Source organism: Cavia porcellus, unplaced genomic scaffold (assembly GCF_034190915.1).
Source record: "Cavia porcellus strain 051 isolate PalLab524CR breed Dunkin Hartley unplaced genomic scaffold, mCavPor4.1 scaffold_10, whole genome shotgun sequence".
NCBI lineage: Eukaryota > Metazoa > Chordata > Mammalia > Rodentia > Caviidae > Cavia > Cavia porcellus.
In genome coordinates, this window is record NW_026947493.1 from 72,013,576 (window position 1) to 72,029,761 (window position 16,186).

Consider the following 16,186-nt stretch of genomic DNA (forward strand, 5'->3'; position numbering starts at 1 on the left):
CTAAATCTTGAATGTGTGCATTTACTAGGAAAATAATACTTCATAGAAACATATGGAAACATTTCTAAGTTTTTTTTCATTAAATACTTTCTAAGCATTTTTATGATTGTTCAAGTTAATATGTCATTTACCTCACATTTTCCAAGTCTAGTGAGGCATGGGAAGTCCTACAGTACTGAGATGTTTTAAAACAACCAGATCACATATCAGGAATGCACATTGTAGAATTAGATTAGATGATTATTTAAAAGTAAGTTTGCATCATGGGTATATTTTTATTGTTATTAATCATGTGGGTTATCCATAGCAAATGAATCCCTTCAGCATTATAGTGGAACCTGTGATTACTTTGTTTTTACTCTTTTTAAATTAGCATTAAAGAAAATCACAAAAGAAATACAAGTGTAATGACTGTTTTATTCTAACTTCCTTTGTAAAAATTTTTATTTATTATGTATATACAATTTCATGTTATGCTTTCTTCTTACAATATTTTTAGAATTTCTCTTCTTAGCACCCCAGTATCACTCCCATTATCTTTATCACTGTGAAAAGAATATAAAACATTTTTTTCTCAGATTTTGAGTCTCTTTCAAACTCTCAATGCATCTTCCCCTTATCTGTCAGAGAAGTGACTTAGAATAATAAGCAAAACGTGCTGCCTCTGCACTTAGCTTTAATTCTGCTCATTTTTTACTTTTAAACTTCCTTGACTTTATATGTGACACCGAAAGAACACTATTGATTTGTGGACACTTCTCCTTTATGTTTGACCTTGAGAGGAAGTACTTTGAGTAATCCTTTCCTGTGTGACCTTGCCTGCTGCCCTTATATTGACAATTGTGTTATTTTATCTGTACCCTAGAATATTTTCTTGAAATGGGTGAAATTCATTTGGATATGCTAAGGTATCTGAAACATTATGTTAAGATGAAATTTAATTCATTCTCTAATTATAGCTAATGATATTACTATTTACTTATTATCTTAGACAAAACACCCAGGCATTCCTTTAACTTTCCCTTTCCTTTAGTCTATATCTTGTGGATCACCCCATATGTTAATTCTTCCTTCTAAATCTTCCTGGCTCTGGGCCTGTACTTTGTGTTACCATGTCTTTATTTCTCACTGGAACTGTTGTAATATTTTCCCATGTACTCTTTCAGTCCTTGCTCTTTTGCAGTTTATTCTCTCCACTGCAGCCTCGAAGACCTTTCTAAAAGAGAATTCTGATTATGTCCTTCCAGAGTTCCCATTTGTCTTCAAAATAAAATTATAACATTTTTTCCCCATCATTACATAGTTTTTTTCATGACTGTCTCTTTGACTCATCACTGGAAATGTGATTTTTTTAACCCTCCTTTTATTTGCTATTTTGAACCATTGAACTACTTGTAGTGTCCCAAAATACATAATCTGTCATACCTCCTTGCTGATGCAATGCAGTTGCATCTGTCTTTACACCTTTCCTACCATCACGACCACTTCTTTTTCATGAAAATATAGCTGATGCTTCATATTCTTCAGCCTGATAACCTTCTGTGCTCCTATCCATGGAATGACTTGTCTATAGTGTATGCCACTAAAATTTTTGCAATGTAATTATTTAATATTATTCTACTTAAACTTTTTGGAAATTCATTGACCCTTAGAATTTAGTTTGTGTTTATTAGATAAAAAAGTTTGCATTTTCAGTCATATAACTGCTTTTAAATTTATTCTCTTAAATTTTATTTAAGGAGAAATACAAAGCAAAATTTCAAAACAAGATACTAGGAGAGTAACAATCATTAATACATTGCATATTGTTATCCTTAGTTACTCAGAGTACAAAATATAGGCATTTAATTGTCCAAACAATACTAGTACAAATCTTTCAATGATATATATATGTATATATATACACCCACACACACTTTGCTTTTCTCTTCCTCCATTTCTCTTTTCTCTCACTTCAGATTCTCTTTCCTTTTGAACAAATTTCTTCCCATTTCACAATGTATCTATTGTACATTTTGGATCTTATTTATTCTGTCAACTTTTTTTTAGGTTTTCAAAACAAGATGATAGAATTTAACAATGGTTGTTACATTGCATATGGCATATGGTTATCTTCAAAATAGTTGCTCAGGTTACCAGATACAGAAATAAAACAAAACAGTAAAATATAATAAAACATTGGATATTTAAAAACAGACATGAAAATCTCCCACAGTTGCCACAGTGCATTACTGCCATCCTTCAAATAAACGCCCAGACCACCACAAAGTCAGTCAAACAATACAGCCATCAAGCTATTGCTGTCATCTCACCCTGAATCCTCTGAATCTGCCAGTTTATGTAGAGCCGAAGTAAGAGTGGAGTGGGGGTGGGGGTGAATGTGGGGAGGAGAGAAAGTGCTTCTGGTTTTCCAGCCCATGCAAGGGCTGGCTCATGGGAAGGCTTGGTTTGTCTTCTTGATGAATCTCTTCCCCTTCTACATTGTAGAGCCTGGCTCATGATAAGACATCTTTCAGCTTCTTAAAGTTACTTTCTTATAAAAAGTTTCTTTCTTTTGTTTTTGTTATTTGTTTTTTGACACAAGCTCCTGTTTGTAGTTCAGACTAGCCTAGAACTCACTGTGTAGCACAGGCTGGCCTGAACTTGCAGAATTCTTGCTGCTTTAGTGTCCTGATTGCCACGATCACAGGTATTTGCAGCCACACCAAGTATTCCTGCAAAAGTTTCTATGAGTAGAAATATTGGGTTAAAGATGGGGCAATTTTTATGACTTTGAAATTGCCTTTTTGGTAAATGATTGTTAATATCAAAGTGGCACCAAATATATGCTGTGGGTCTAGTGATTTTCACAAACCAAGAATAATGGGAGGGATGATTTTTCTGTTTGAGGTTTTTGTTCTTAAAACTGACCTTAACTGTCATATTACTGTTTGCATTTAATAATCATATATATGAAGAATGTTTGAGGCACTTGGAACACACATTAAAATTTCTCCCTCGCTTATTTTTTTTCTGTTTAATTTAAAAAACGAAAGATTTCCTGAGAGCCCTGAGTAGTGATATTTGTAATTCATGTGATTATTGTATTAATTGGAGTGTCCTTTAACATAAGATAAACCAGTGCTACTTCTATCTTATTACTATAAATTTAAGAGATTTTGTTGTTTATAAGGTGTGATCAAATATGGTGAACATTTAAATTTTAAAATTTTATTATGGACAAAGATACATTGTCATTAATACTCTTCAGAATATTTCCACATGTTTCAAATACAGTTTTTCTATGGTTTCTTCCTTCCTTCCTTCCTTCCTTCCTTCCTTTCTTCCTTCCTTCCTTCCTTCCTTCCTTCCTTCCTTCCTTCCTTCTTTTCTTCCTCTTCTTCCTTTCCTTTCCTTTCCTTTCCTTTTCCTTTTCCTTTTCCTTTCCTTTTCCTTTTCCTTTTCCTTTTCCTTTTCCTTTTCCTTTTCCTTTCCTTTCCAATCAAACTCACAACTTTGTTCTTGTCAGGCAGGTGCTTATGCCACTGAGCTAAATTCCTGGCCCTGTTGCCGTTTTCTTTTTTTTTTTTGTCCTTTTCCTTTTTATCCGTACCAGGGATCAAACTCACGACTGCCTGCTTGCAAGGCAGGTGCTTATGCCACTGAGCTAAATCTCCAGCCCCTGTTGCCATTTTCTTAAGCAGTTCTGGACTCCTGTTTTGCAAGGGTCTTTGGTGGGACTGTCGTCCTCAATGTCCTGAATTAATTAAAAATGTTTATCTTTCATAGTCATTTTGACTTTGGGGAGTAATATGGTGCCAGATGTGATGAATAATGTGGATAAAGGCTCATTGTGATATTTTTGTTTAATAGAAATTGCTGTAAACTCTTTTGGGAAGATTACCTAGAAGGGGAATAACTGCATTGAATGAAATTTGTGGTTTTAGTTTTTTGAAGAAAAATGAAATTCTACTCTGCCATAAAGAAGGATAAATTTGAATCATTTGTAGGAAAATGGGTGTACCTTGAGACTGTAATGATAAATGAAGTAAATCAAACACACATGCTTGAGTATTGCATTATTTCTTTTACATAAGAAACCCAATGTGTAAATAAAGAGCAAAATAAAGATAGATAATAGAAAATGGGAGGGGGAGATCTTTTGCAAAAGGGAAGCAGGTTAAGGATTGGAGGGGAGAAGACAGAGAAAGATAAAAAAAGAATTGTTTATGTATATGTACCAACTCCGATGAGGAATGTGATCATTATATACTGCAAACATCTACCTACCAATAAAAATAAAAACTTAATAAGAAATTGTCATAAATATTTGATCAGTGAGAGTTGATCATAAAATAAAGTGACTGTTAACATTAAAAAGTTTTTTAGAAAAAAGGAAACGTTGCCATTAGGTACCTCCCCACATTTCAAAACATTTGTCACATCGTCCTTGGTAATGTGACCCTTATTGTAATACGTTTTTTTATTTTTTTAATTTAAACATTCACTGTATCATTTGATCATACCTTGTATATTTCAGAGTGGCTTAATGTTTTGAAAAATTGCCTTTTGCCACATTAACATTGTAGTTTTTTTTATCCTCAGAGGAATATTTCAGTTAGGATTACTTTTAATGAGTAATAAAATTGAGATATTTTTTGTTAGAGAATGTAACTAGTGAATTGCTAAATAAATTCTAGGTTGTTTTTTAACAACTTGAATTATTAGTATTTATAAGGTTTGTTTCTTAAATTTTTATTCTGTGGTATTTCATATTTCAGTATTACATTGTAATACTGAAATTTTTTATATATGTAGAATCTACATAAAAGCTCTTTGTACTGTTGGTGTATGGTTCCTTAGTATAGTAAGTTCCTTACTATAGTAAGTAAATATATTACCTCAACCCTTAATCAGCCTACCATTGCCACTGATGACCCAATGCTAAGTTGTAACTCTATGCTTCTGACCCAGACTCAGGGGGCTTATTTTATTTTATTTTTTGATGCATTGCTGTAGGCAGTTTTAAGGGTGTGGAATCAAGCCATTTTCTCCCTTGGACTTATTTCCAATTTTATTTCCTATGGGAGGCTTAGCCTTCCTTTAAAATACTTAGCCTGTAAAATTGTTCATCTACTCTGTGATTACTGGATAGAAGAGTAATGCTGCATACTCTGTTTTTACTCACTGAATTTAAAAAGCAAAATAACAAAAATCAACAACCCTGGTTTAATTGTTGATGTTGAATCTCAAAACTATAATTTAGAAAGTATTTTACTTATTTTCGTATGTTTTTCACAGATTAGTTTTATTTATTCTAAGAAGAATAAAATTGTTTTATTTTTAGAGATATAAATATTTGGGGCTTACATATGCTGACTTCAATTATGTAACATCACAATGTTAAAAATTTATATGACCATATGCTTCAAAATTTAAAACATTTTAAATTTAGTTTATTTTCTTTCTTTATTAATAAATTTACAGAATACAAGTGTATTATAAGTTGCTGGGATGGTTAATGTGAAGCCGGCACAGACTGAAAGAGCTGCATCTTTAACAGTGAAACTGACATTTAAGCAAATAGTTACAACAGTGCAGTCAGTAGTGCTTGATGTTCAAAAGGAAGCCGCAAGAAAAGAACAGATGATTGTATTTGAAGACTTGACAAAGGAGTTGACATTTTGTGGTTGTGTGTGGGGAGGGCGAATGGGGAAAAAGAATGTGATGGCAGTGCTTTCATCAGATGTTTGATGCAAAAATGAAATAAATCCTCTGTGTACTATTGAAGATGGCCATTCTTATTTGTAGGTATTAAGAAGTGATTTTTTTGCTGTCTGGCTTTCTTGCTTTCTCTTTTCTTTTTCTTTCTTTCTGTCAAAAATGTCTTTTAATTCTATGAAACAATAAACTCAGAAGGGACTTACAGAACAAAGCTTCTTGGTGGAGCCTTACATGTGGTGGAAATGGCCAGGTTTTCGGACATTGTGATGGCCTTCCTCAAGAGTAATATGCCTTTGGCTAGGAAGTTGAGGCAAACTCTGGAGGCCAATAGCAAGAAACTATCAGTTCATTATACTCCTTATAGTCAGGCATTATTGTTTGCTCAAGGGTGACCCAAGGATTACATGTATATGTTTGACACAGAAATGACAGTGAGGCTGGATGTTGGGGTAAAATGAAGCAGTTAATGCTTTGTATGTTATTTGTGAGGAAGTTTCCTGGAAAGTTTGGTTAAGTTAGGTAGTCAGTTACAGACTTGCTAAGTGCTAAGAATGATGCTAGCATAGCTGATACAAGCAGAACAATCATGTTCCTCCTCTCGTGTAGGGTGGTGGTACAATTTAAGAGTTTTCCAAGCAAAAGAGACATTAGGGATTAAAGGGGCAAGAGCTTGGAATGAAGGAGGGATGGAAAGACCACTTGGGCCAGAGAGTTCTGGGGAAAAAGTTAAGTCTGGAGGGAAATGAGGTCAGACTGTTTGGTAGGAGTCACATTCTAGATCCTTGCAAGCCCCAGTGAAGGACTTTAGATTTTATTGTAATTGCAGTGGGAGAACATTGCAAGGTTTAACTGAAGAGATGATGCAATTTTATTCAGTGTTCATAAAGTTGACTTTTGCTTGCCAGTTTCCTTATTTAATAGTCATAATGCAGGCATCTTAACTACTGACTTGACATAGTGTTGTCACTTGGAGAATTACTTTACACATTAGCAATGATAAAACATCTCCAAGCAATGTGTGTTAGTTCTATTATCAAGCTTTATTTTACTTGTTTCCTTTTTTTTTTTTTAAATAGCAATTCAATTAGCAGGTCTTTTGCTTTTTAAGAAAGTATTCAATACTCAATTAGAAGAACCATCTTAATTTTAATTTTTAGTTTAATATATAGATTTTTCTTTTTGTCTGTTCTTAGTGCTGAAAAAAGTAAATACCCATGTAGGAATTTTATTTAGGTATTTTAGACCTTTGATGTGAATGCTTTGACAACCAGTAAAGTCTAAACTAACTATATACATTCAACTCTTTAGTATAACACAGAAAATAATTTAAATGTCTTAGATGTCCTGCATATAGCAGGGACCTGGACAGTGCTGTGTTCTAGAGTTGTTACATTTTTGTGGGGGCAAAAAGTTGCACTTTTCCCATAGTAAAATTAGGACTCAATTCCCATCATCATATTGACTTATCTAAAATGTTTTTTAGACAGGGACTGTGTAGTTCTGAATGCCTTCAGAACTTCTGGTGATCCTCCTCCCTCAACCTCCCAAGTGCTAGGATTATAAGCGTGTGTTAACATTTTCATCTTGATTTATCTAAAGGGAATGATTTTAATTATCTTCACTTTTATTTGAGAGTGATATCATTTACTGAAAATTAGATTCTAGTTTTGAGAAGTATCTTATGTGCCCAAATTTGAGCTATCTGATTCAGGCAAGTATATCTACTTCCTTTATTTAGCACTTGTTTTTCTCCTCTGTAAAATGAGAAACACCAGTAGTTACTGGTGAGTTGGGCCTAATGAGAGTTAAGTGAAACAATATAGAATGTCTAGCATAGTGTTACTTTTCTACGGTAAAGGAAATTGCGGTTTTTACTGTTACTTTTATTTTATTTTTTGAGACAGGATCCTGTATGCTTGGCTGGTGGGAAATTCCTGGATTTGGGAGCCACTCAGTTCAGACTCCTATATAGTTATAGCTACAGGATTGTCATTGTACCTAGTTTTATCATTATTTTTAATATAATTACTATTCTATTAGGAACATATAAAAGTACATATTTAGTTTGTATATTCACCCAAAGTCTTATTGTTCACTTTCATCTCTGGCCTACACCTTCAGAAAGTTGAATAACAGTCATTTTGGTGACATTTTTGGCTTACTGTCCTATCTATTAATGGCCCAGCATCAGTTTGATAAATAAAGCATGTCACTTGTTAATGTTTCATTACTTTTAAACTACAGTTAAGCATTGTAAATCTTTTTAAAAACATTTATTAAAAATTAAAATTTCATAGCAAATGAGAGTAATATTTAATACTCTATATCTTCAAAGTATTTTCTCAATATAAGACATAGACAATAAAAAGCTGCTCGTACCAAAAGATAATGGTACAGAACTTTATTTTCAGTGAATTAAGAGAAACTAGAAGTGTAGAGACAAGTTAGCATACATATTAAAATATTTTTGAAACAATTGAGTAGATAATTTGGGAAATTATTTGAACCTGTCCCTATTTCCTGTTTTCTGTTTAGGTCTTTATTTGTATGTATATATTGAGTTTCTCACTTAAGAGAAAGCATGCAATAGTTAAGCTTGTGTGTTTGACTTAACATTGTTCTCAGGTTGCATCCATTTACCTGTGAATGCCTCAAGTTTATCTTTCTTTGAGGCAAACTAGTATTCCATTGTATATAAATACCATTTTTTCCTTATCCATTCATCTATTGAGAGATATATACACTGTTCCCAAGATCTTGTTATTATAAGTTGTGCTGTTCTAAGTGGTAGGTATGCATGTATTCCTGCAATATAAGGATTTAAATTATTTTGGGAAGATACTTAGGGGACAGCTGGGTGAAATAGAATTTCTATTTTTATTTTTTGAACAGTCTCCAAAATGATTTCCATAGTATGGGTTGTACAAGTTTATATTCTTGCCAAAATATAGAAGAGTTCTCACCAACATTTGATATTACTTGTTTTTTTGATGATAACTATTCTTTCTTGGTAAGATGGTTATGCCTGTGTAGGCTTTTTTTTTTTTCTTCTTCTTGGTACTGGGAATCAAACTCATGACCTCTTGCTTGCCAGGCAGCAGTGTAATGCTTGCCAGTGTAATTTTAATTTGTACTTTGCTAATGGTTAGTACTGTTGAGCATTTTTTCATGTATTTACTGGCCTTTTGTATTTCTTTTGAGAAGTGTCTATTCATTTTCATTGCCCAATTTTTGATTGAATCTTTTATTTTGGGGAGTCTTTCTTTCTTTTTTTTTTTTTTTTTTTTTTTTAGTTCTTTATATATTCTCTTCTGTCCAGGGAATAGTGAGCAAAAAAAATTTTTTTCCCCATCCTTCACTTTTGGTTGTTGTTCAGAAGCTATTTAATTTGATCTGATTCCATTTGTTGATTCTTGATATTTCTTGGAGTTTTGTTAAAAAAAAAAAAGTCCTTGCCTAGATGTGTGTCTTCAAGAGTTGAATGTATTGTATTTTCCACCAGATTGTTTTTAACATTTTGATCTTTGATTTATTTTGATTTTGATTTTGGTTTAGTATGTGATGAGATATATGGGTCTAGATTCAATCTTAGGCATGTGTTCCCCACACCATTTGCTAAAGAGGTTATCTTTCTTCTGATGTACATCTTTTGTTTTTCTTGTCAGATATCAAATAGCTGTACGTGCTTGGGATTGTTTCTTTTTCCTGTATTATACGGTTCATTGTTTTATGTGTGTGAGTGTGCGCCAGTGCTAATACTGTGCTGTTTTAATCTTGTCTTAATTGTTACTTGCTTTTTTAGCAGTAGTCAACTTACAGCTTTGTGATATAGGAATATATTTCCTTGACTTTGTGAGGAAATAACCTTTTAAATTTTATTTTTTCATTGCATTTGCTTATAAAAGATACAAAACTTAACCATTTATATGCTTTTTAACCTCTGAGATTTATTATTAAATACATACACATTTTAGTATATGAAGCAGTACATGGTTGTGCAAAGAAGTTTTTTAAAAAATTAATTTCCTTTCAACCCCCATATTGATATAGCCATAAACACATGTGTAGGTTTGTGTTGAGGGTATATGCAAATTTCAGTGAGATAATTTGCATACTTTAGAACTTCCTTTTTTCACTTAGAGATATTACAGTGATTGTTCAGTATATATAATTGTTTCAAATATAACTTTCTCTTGTTAAGAGCAGCATACAATTGCATAGTGTATGATTACTATTATGTAGGCATTTTGTTGATGATGATTTTGGATGTTTCATTATTTTGTCCTTCATAAAAATTTAGCATTTTATGTATGGATTATAATTTTAAAAATGAGTTTTAGGATGGAAGATTTACTACAAAAGCATACAGAATATAATAAAAACTATTAAATCTACCATAAAACATAATCATTTATTGTTATAAAACATTTTTCCAATTGATTTTCTTTATCTGTTTATTTGTAATTTACTACATTCATTGTATTATAAACTGGTATTTTACTTTTATTTCACAAGAGATATTTTGTATTTTCAAATTACAGACTTACAGGTGTTCTTTCTTTAAAGTTTTAAATTTAGGTTCGTCTTTTTTTCCTCTTATTTTTACATAAAGAAAGCAGCTGAAAACTTCTGATAAAAGTTGTAATGAACCTAGGATGTACAGTATTAAAAGAGAAAGGAAAAATAGCTCTGAAGTGGGATTAATAAAGGTTAAGTTTGACTTCTGCTTGATTAGTCATGGGATTTAGGTCAATTTACTTGACCTTCAAAACCTCAATTTCCATTAATAATTCCAAATGTGGATAATAACTTACATTATGAGAGAGTTTGTTATTTGCAGTTGAAGACAAAGCAAGATACTAGATGGTCTGTTGATAATATGGTTTTATTTTGTGTCTTATTTTTTCAAATTTTCCAGTCTCAATATCACAGTTTGACATCTTTTAGTTACTGATTATTATCATTTTTGAAGACAGTTCTTATTCTTAATGATGTTACCATGTGTTTTTTTTCTTTCTATTCTTGAAGTTAATATAAATGGACTTGTATGTGCTCTTTTTTATTTGACTTCTTTCCCCAGAATGTTTTTGTGATTCACCAGTGTTGTATGCATGTAACATTGATCTTTGCTGTGTAACATTATACTATTCAATGTTTACCAACAGTTAAAATATGTAGGATAGATTGATATTTCATAAAATTAAATCACAGACTCATACAACAGCACCATTCCACCTTTCTATTTTAAAAGAAGAATGTGTTTATGTACATGTGTGTGTGTTGATCAATGAATATTTAAGTAAATAGATCAGAATATATAGAAAACAACTATCAATTTTACCCTTTTTGGGAAAATGTATAGCATGGATGTGATGGAGAATTGAATATATGAGGCCCACTTATTTATCCAGTTGTAAAAATGCCATGTAATTATGGGAAAGTTTTGCCTCTTATGATTTGTGTTTTCAAATAGGGTAGGGGAGGGGAAAACTCCACCACTACATAAATATATATGAAAAAATTCTCCTCTCCTATCTGCTTAGCACCTATTTTATTCTTCTGCCCTTTGCAAATATTTTCTTCTTATTTGGGGAAATAAGAATGTGGGGGGGGGGGAGAAGTAGCTGGCTCTGTGTAGTATCATTAACTGTATCCTCCTCATTTAACTTATTTAAGAGGTCTTTCAGAACTTTTCATAATTATTAACTAAGTAAAGGACTAATAGGCTGTGATCCACATAAGTAAATGCCAAACTTTTCAGCTTTTGAGAGTGCATATTTTAAACCCCGAAAATAAAGATTGATTCTTTTGGTGATTGAGGCCAAGCTCCAATTATTTAGATGTATTAAAATACAAATAACTTTGGTTTAGGTTATACATTTAATTTTTACAGAATCAAGGAAGCCAACTAGATAAAAAGAAATGCCCGTGTTATTCTTTAGTCCATGTACTAAAACTCATGCAGGTTAGTATCATTAGCAAATAAAATACACAATCATTAACAGAAGTTTAGCCAAAACAGAAAATAATGGTTTTAAAAAAATGATATTATTACTTTGCTGAAGTAATCACTTAGAAAAAGCCATGAGTCAATCTTTTCCAAAATTTACACCTTTCTGTGGATGCTTCCTTTTATGTCTGAATTGGCTGTATGATGTGCTTCTGATCAGTAGAGTATGGTGTTACTGTTTAATCTCCAAAGCTAGGTTATAAGGAGCTTTGCAGTTTCTGCCTGTATCATTTTGAATATGTACTGTGGAAGAAGCCATGCACCATATATGAGGTCCAGTCCCTGTTACTGCCATATTGTCAGGAACCCTAAGCTAATATTTAGAGGCTAGCATAGAGGAAAGAAATTATTCTGGCCTGGCCCTCAGTTGTTCCAAGCTTTCCAGCTAAGATATCAAACATGTTATGAAACCACGCTGGATCTTATAGGCTCTTTTGAAACTTGGGGTGATTCCACATTCAACTATCTGACTAACTTGAGCTTTATGGGAGAGACCCACATAAGATCCATTTAGATAACTAGAAAATTCATGAAATGGTAAGAAATAAAAATAGGACTTTGTTTTAAACCATCATATTTTTGGAGTTGCTCCATAGTAATAAATAATTGAAACAGAGTGTTAATTAAAATTAAATATTCTTGCAAGAGGTGGTGGTGCACCTCTGTGATCCCAGCATTTGGGAGACTGGGGCAGGAGGATTGCCGGAAGTTCAAGACCAGCCTGGACTGTATAGATGAGTATCATTAGCAAACAACCCTGTCTTTAAAAAAAAAAAAAAAAAATTTATTCCGAAAATTAAGGGACATGGCATTTTTATCTTTATCTTTTGACACTAGATGACAGTATTTTGCACCATTTAAAGAGAAGTTGTTAGGATGTGAGATTACAATGTCTTAAAGCTGATGAAGGAAGTTTTAAAGTTTCATGAAAATATCTCAGTGACACATCTGTACTATTGGGATCCAGGTTGAACTTTAAATATTTCCCATTTATATTTAGACAAAGCATTAAAATAAGATCTAAACCAATGTACTTTTAAAGGAATTCAATAAAATAATTCTAAACTTTTCTTCTTTTCCACAAATTTATTTTCTCTTTTCCTACTTTAGATGGTATCTAATTGCCCAAAGAAGTAGTTGACCTTAATAAAGTAAGGCCTCACATGAAAGGATAAGATTTGTATCAGACCAATGTAATTTTGAGTTACATTTGTAAATTCCAGATGAGAAAATGAGTTCTCTGATGACAGAGGTTTTTGTTTCTTGCTACCTACTCTTGGATCTTAAGTTCACTGAAGCTTAGTATATTACACACAATGCTTTGAAGCTCATTTTCTAAGTTGTCTTTCATGTTTATCCATAGTTAGGTGAACTGTGAGCATTTTGGGGAGAATATAGTTAATGTAGTCTTAATTTAACCAATTGCCTGAAGAACTTACCAAGTTCTATAAAGAAAATTAAGAGAGTTGCATTTAATTTTTGTAGGGGTTTTCATTAAAAAGGTTTAAAGGATTAAAAAGGTGCCCTGTCTTTATTTTTCATATTTTTGCTTTGCCATTTTTATACAGGTGTACTTTTATATCAGCTAAACATTTTAAATATTGAGATCTAAATATTTAACAAGTATAATATGGTATGTAACTAATATAACATATAGCTACTTAGTTACCGATATAACATGTTATGTTAGTATATAACTACTAATATAACATGTAACAAATAGTTACATGTCATACATAATGTTGGGCTTAATTAGCTTGCATTGAAAAATGCATTATAACTACATATAAGTAGAAAAGTAGACTAAAAATATCTAAGGATATAGAAGTAGAAAATGTTTTAAGTTATAGTAATTATGATGAATAAATATTATGGCTAGGGCATGGCATTGTAGCAACTTCCAAAATCTAAAAACAAACCTGAAAACCTTTTTTGCATTTTTGTTTTTAAGCTAATTGTATAAACCATATTACTGTTTATTTAAAACTAAAAAATAAATTTCATTTTTCTCTGTCCATTCTAACAAAAACTTAACAAGTAGGCATTATTTTAAAAACGACACAGTCTTCCATTCATTTGGTAAGAGCAACATAATCATAAATTTCCCATCTATGCTTTTTCCAAAAATACTAACCGATATTGTTCTCCCTGGACCTGTTGTAGGGATGACTAATCCAACTGCTAAGGTCTCCCTTTATGTGTTTGATGGAACACTTGGCTTGCTGGACTACAGCTGTGTGTTTATGTGCAGTGCACACCTGCAGGAGCCTGACAAATAGTCTGTAGTATGCAGAGGATACAAAATTACCCTGGCAGTGCTGCAAATAAGGAAGTTTCTGTTTTGAAGTCCATATGTGTGTGTGTTTGAGATGCCAGCTGTGTATTTATGTTGCATGCACAGATGTAAAACTGCCAACTGATTTTATACTAAATAAAGTCTAATCTTTTTATACGTACTTTGTGTCAAAGTTATGAAGTGATATGAATGTTCTCACGGCTTAGATCTCTTAAAAGCTGTTATTAAAAATGGGAACTTACGACATACTAGGAAATAGGATAGTGACATAGATGATATTTATTAACTATTTTTCTTATGTATAAGAATGTTATTGCTATATCATTAGATAAAGTTTTGATTTATAACAATTATTAATGATTGGTATCCTCTTGTGGCTAGAGTCAGTAGGTTCTATGTTGAGTTTAGTTTATAAATACTGAAGTATGAAAGATTTATATACATACTTGAAGGCTTTGGTTTTTCTATTCTTTTTTCAAGTACTTACGTATACTTTCTAACTTAAAAGTTGATGTGATAATGCAATTTTTTTATTTAAAAGAGAATATAGAAAAGAAAAACAAAACGCAAAAGAGAAAAACAATGAAAACAAACCCAAAACAATAACAATACAGGCTTTTAAAACAAGATGATATGGGGCTGGGGATTTAGCTCAGTAGCATAAGCACCTGCCTTGCAAGCAGGCGGTAGTGAGTTCGATCCCCGGTACTGATAAAAAAAAAGGAAAAAGACCACACACAAAAAAAAACAAAAAACAAAAAACAAAAAAACCACAAGATGATAGGAATTTAACGATGGTTGTTGTATTGCATATTGCTACCTTAAAGAGTTGCTTCAGTTACCAGATACAGACATGCAAAACTGGTCTGATCGTATTAACTATTCTTTTCCTAGAACTAATAGAATTAGTAGCATAGTCATCTTAGCTATTTTATGTATATATATACAAATTTATATCTTTTTTCTTTTCTCGGCTTTCCTCCTTTCCCCTATCCCAGTTACTTTTCCCCTTTGAGCAGTTTCTTACCCTTGATTGTGGGTTTTTAGCCATACTACTAATGTACTTAAAATTGTTCTTGAGGATATTCCAGTCTGTATAAATGCCAGGAATAATATTTTACTAGTGTATGAAAATTTAAAACCTATATAAAATAATGGAAAAATCCAATCAAAAGAACATTTGAAGGAAGCATTTTTTGTATCCTTTAACATATCTCTTTTATTTAAATGAAGCATGTTTTGTTTTGTATATCCATGATACATAAGAAATGATTATGTGCACATCAGACTCCTCACATCAGTCACTTAATTACAAACTTAGATTAAGATTTGAAACACAATTGAATTAGAAAATTTGTGTTTGATGTGTTCATTTTCTCTCCAAACGACCATAGTTTACCAGCTAATTTTAAGCAAGTATTGGTTTTTAATATTAGCAGTATGTTTTAATTAAGCTATTTTCAAAGAGATTAACTTTTTCTGTATTTCAAATGTATGTACAATTTAAGAATTTTTAGACAGCATGCAGTGAGAACTGGTTATTTGAATGGTGATATTTATTTTTGATTTTCTCATTTTTTTATGGTTTTTATCTTGGTATATTTTATCTGTACTATTTGTAGTAACCTTTTATAATATAATTTGTACATAACCTTTTATAATTTCTAAATATCCTTTTATAATATAATCCTCTATCAGTTTTACATTTAAAACACATTTTTGTTTTATAATGTAGACCTAAATTTATTGATGATTCTTATATTGTTGTAAATTTTATCAGAGTTCAGTGTCTCGTCTTATATTTCACTAATGTTTTTTGTGTTTTTCTAAATATTTTTATGGACAATATCAAACTTTATATATTTTAAAAAGTTATTTCAACAGCATTTTAGTGGGCATGATTTGTTTTTCTTTGCGAGTAGACGTGACCTATCTTTTCATTATAAAAGTAGCATGCATTTCTTACTACTCTTATTACTCTTAGGGATTTCAGCAGATGTGGGAAGAATTTGAGTTTTTTACATTGTCATTAGCCTTATGAGTATAAATTTTACCTGAATCATGTTTCTCAATTCATGTGGACAGTTTGATTTGGAATAAGTTTGTATAATGAGACAGACAGACAGTAAAAACACATCTCCTAATGGCTAGCCTGATGGATAGAATGTTTCTGACAA

The 16,186-nt window shown here is 31.8% G+C and overlaps 1 protein-coding gene across 14 annotated transcripts in view; it reads left to right on the plus strand.

Annotated features, from left to right (window-relative positions):
- The window catches only part of Vps13b (vacuolar protein sorting 13 homolog B), a 683,809-nt gene that overhangs the window by 128,031 nt on the left and 539,592 nt on the right, over positions 1 to 16,186 (plus strand). The window contains exon 18 of one of the 14 annotated variants that reach the window (XM_063257843.1): positions 13,877 to 15,600. The exons of 12 other annotated variants lie outside the window; for them this stretch is intronic. In XM_063257843.1, coding sequence (XP_063113913.1) covers positions 13,877 to 13,992 — 116 coding nt within the window. In that variant the 3' untranslated portion in view covers positions 13,993 to 15,600. Of the gene's footprint in view, positions 1 to 5,466; positions 6,345 to 13,876; positions 15,601 to 16,186 lie in introns of those variants that run through there. One more of the 14 variants, XM_013143882.3, reaches the window with a different exon arrangement.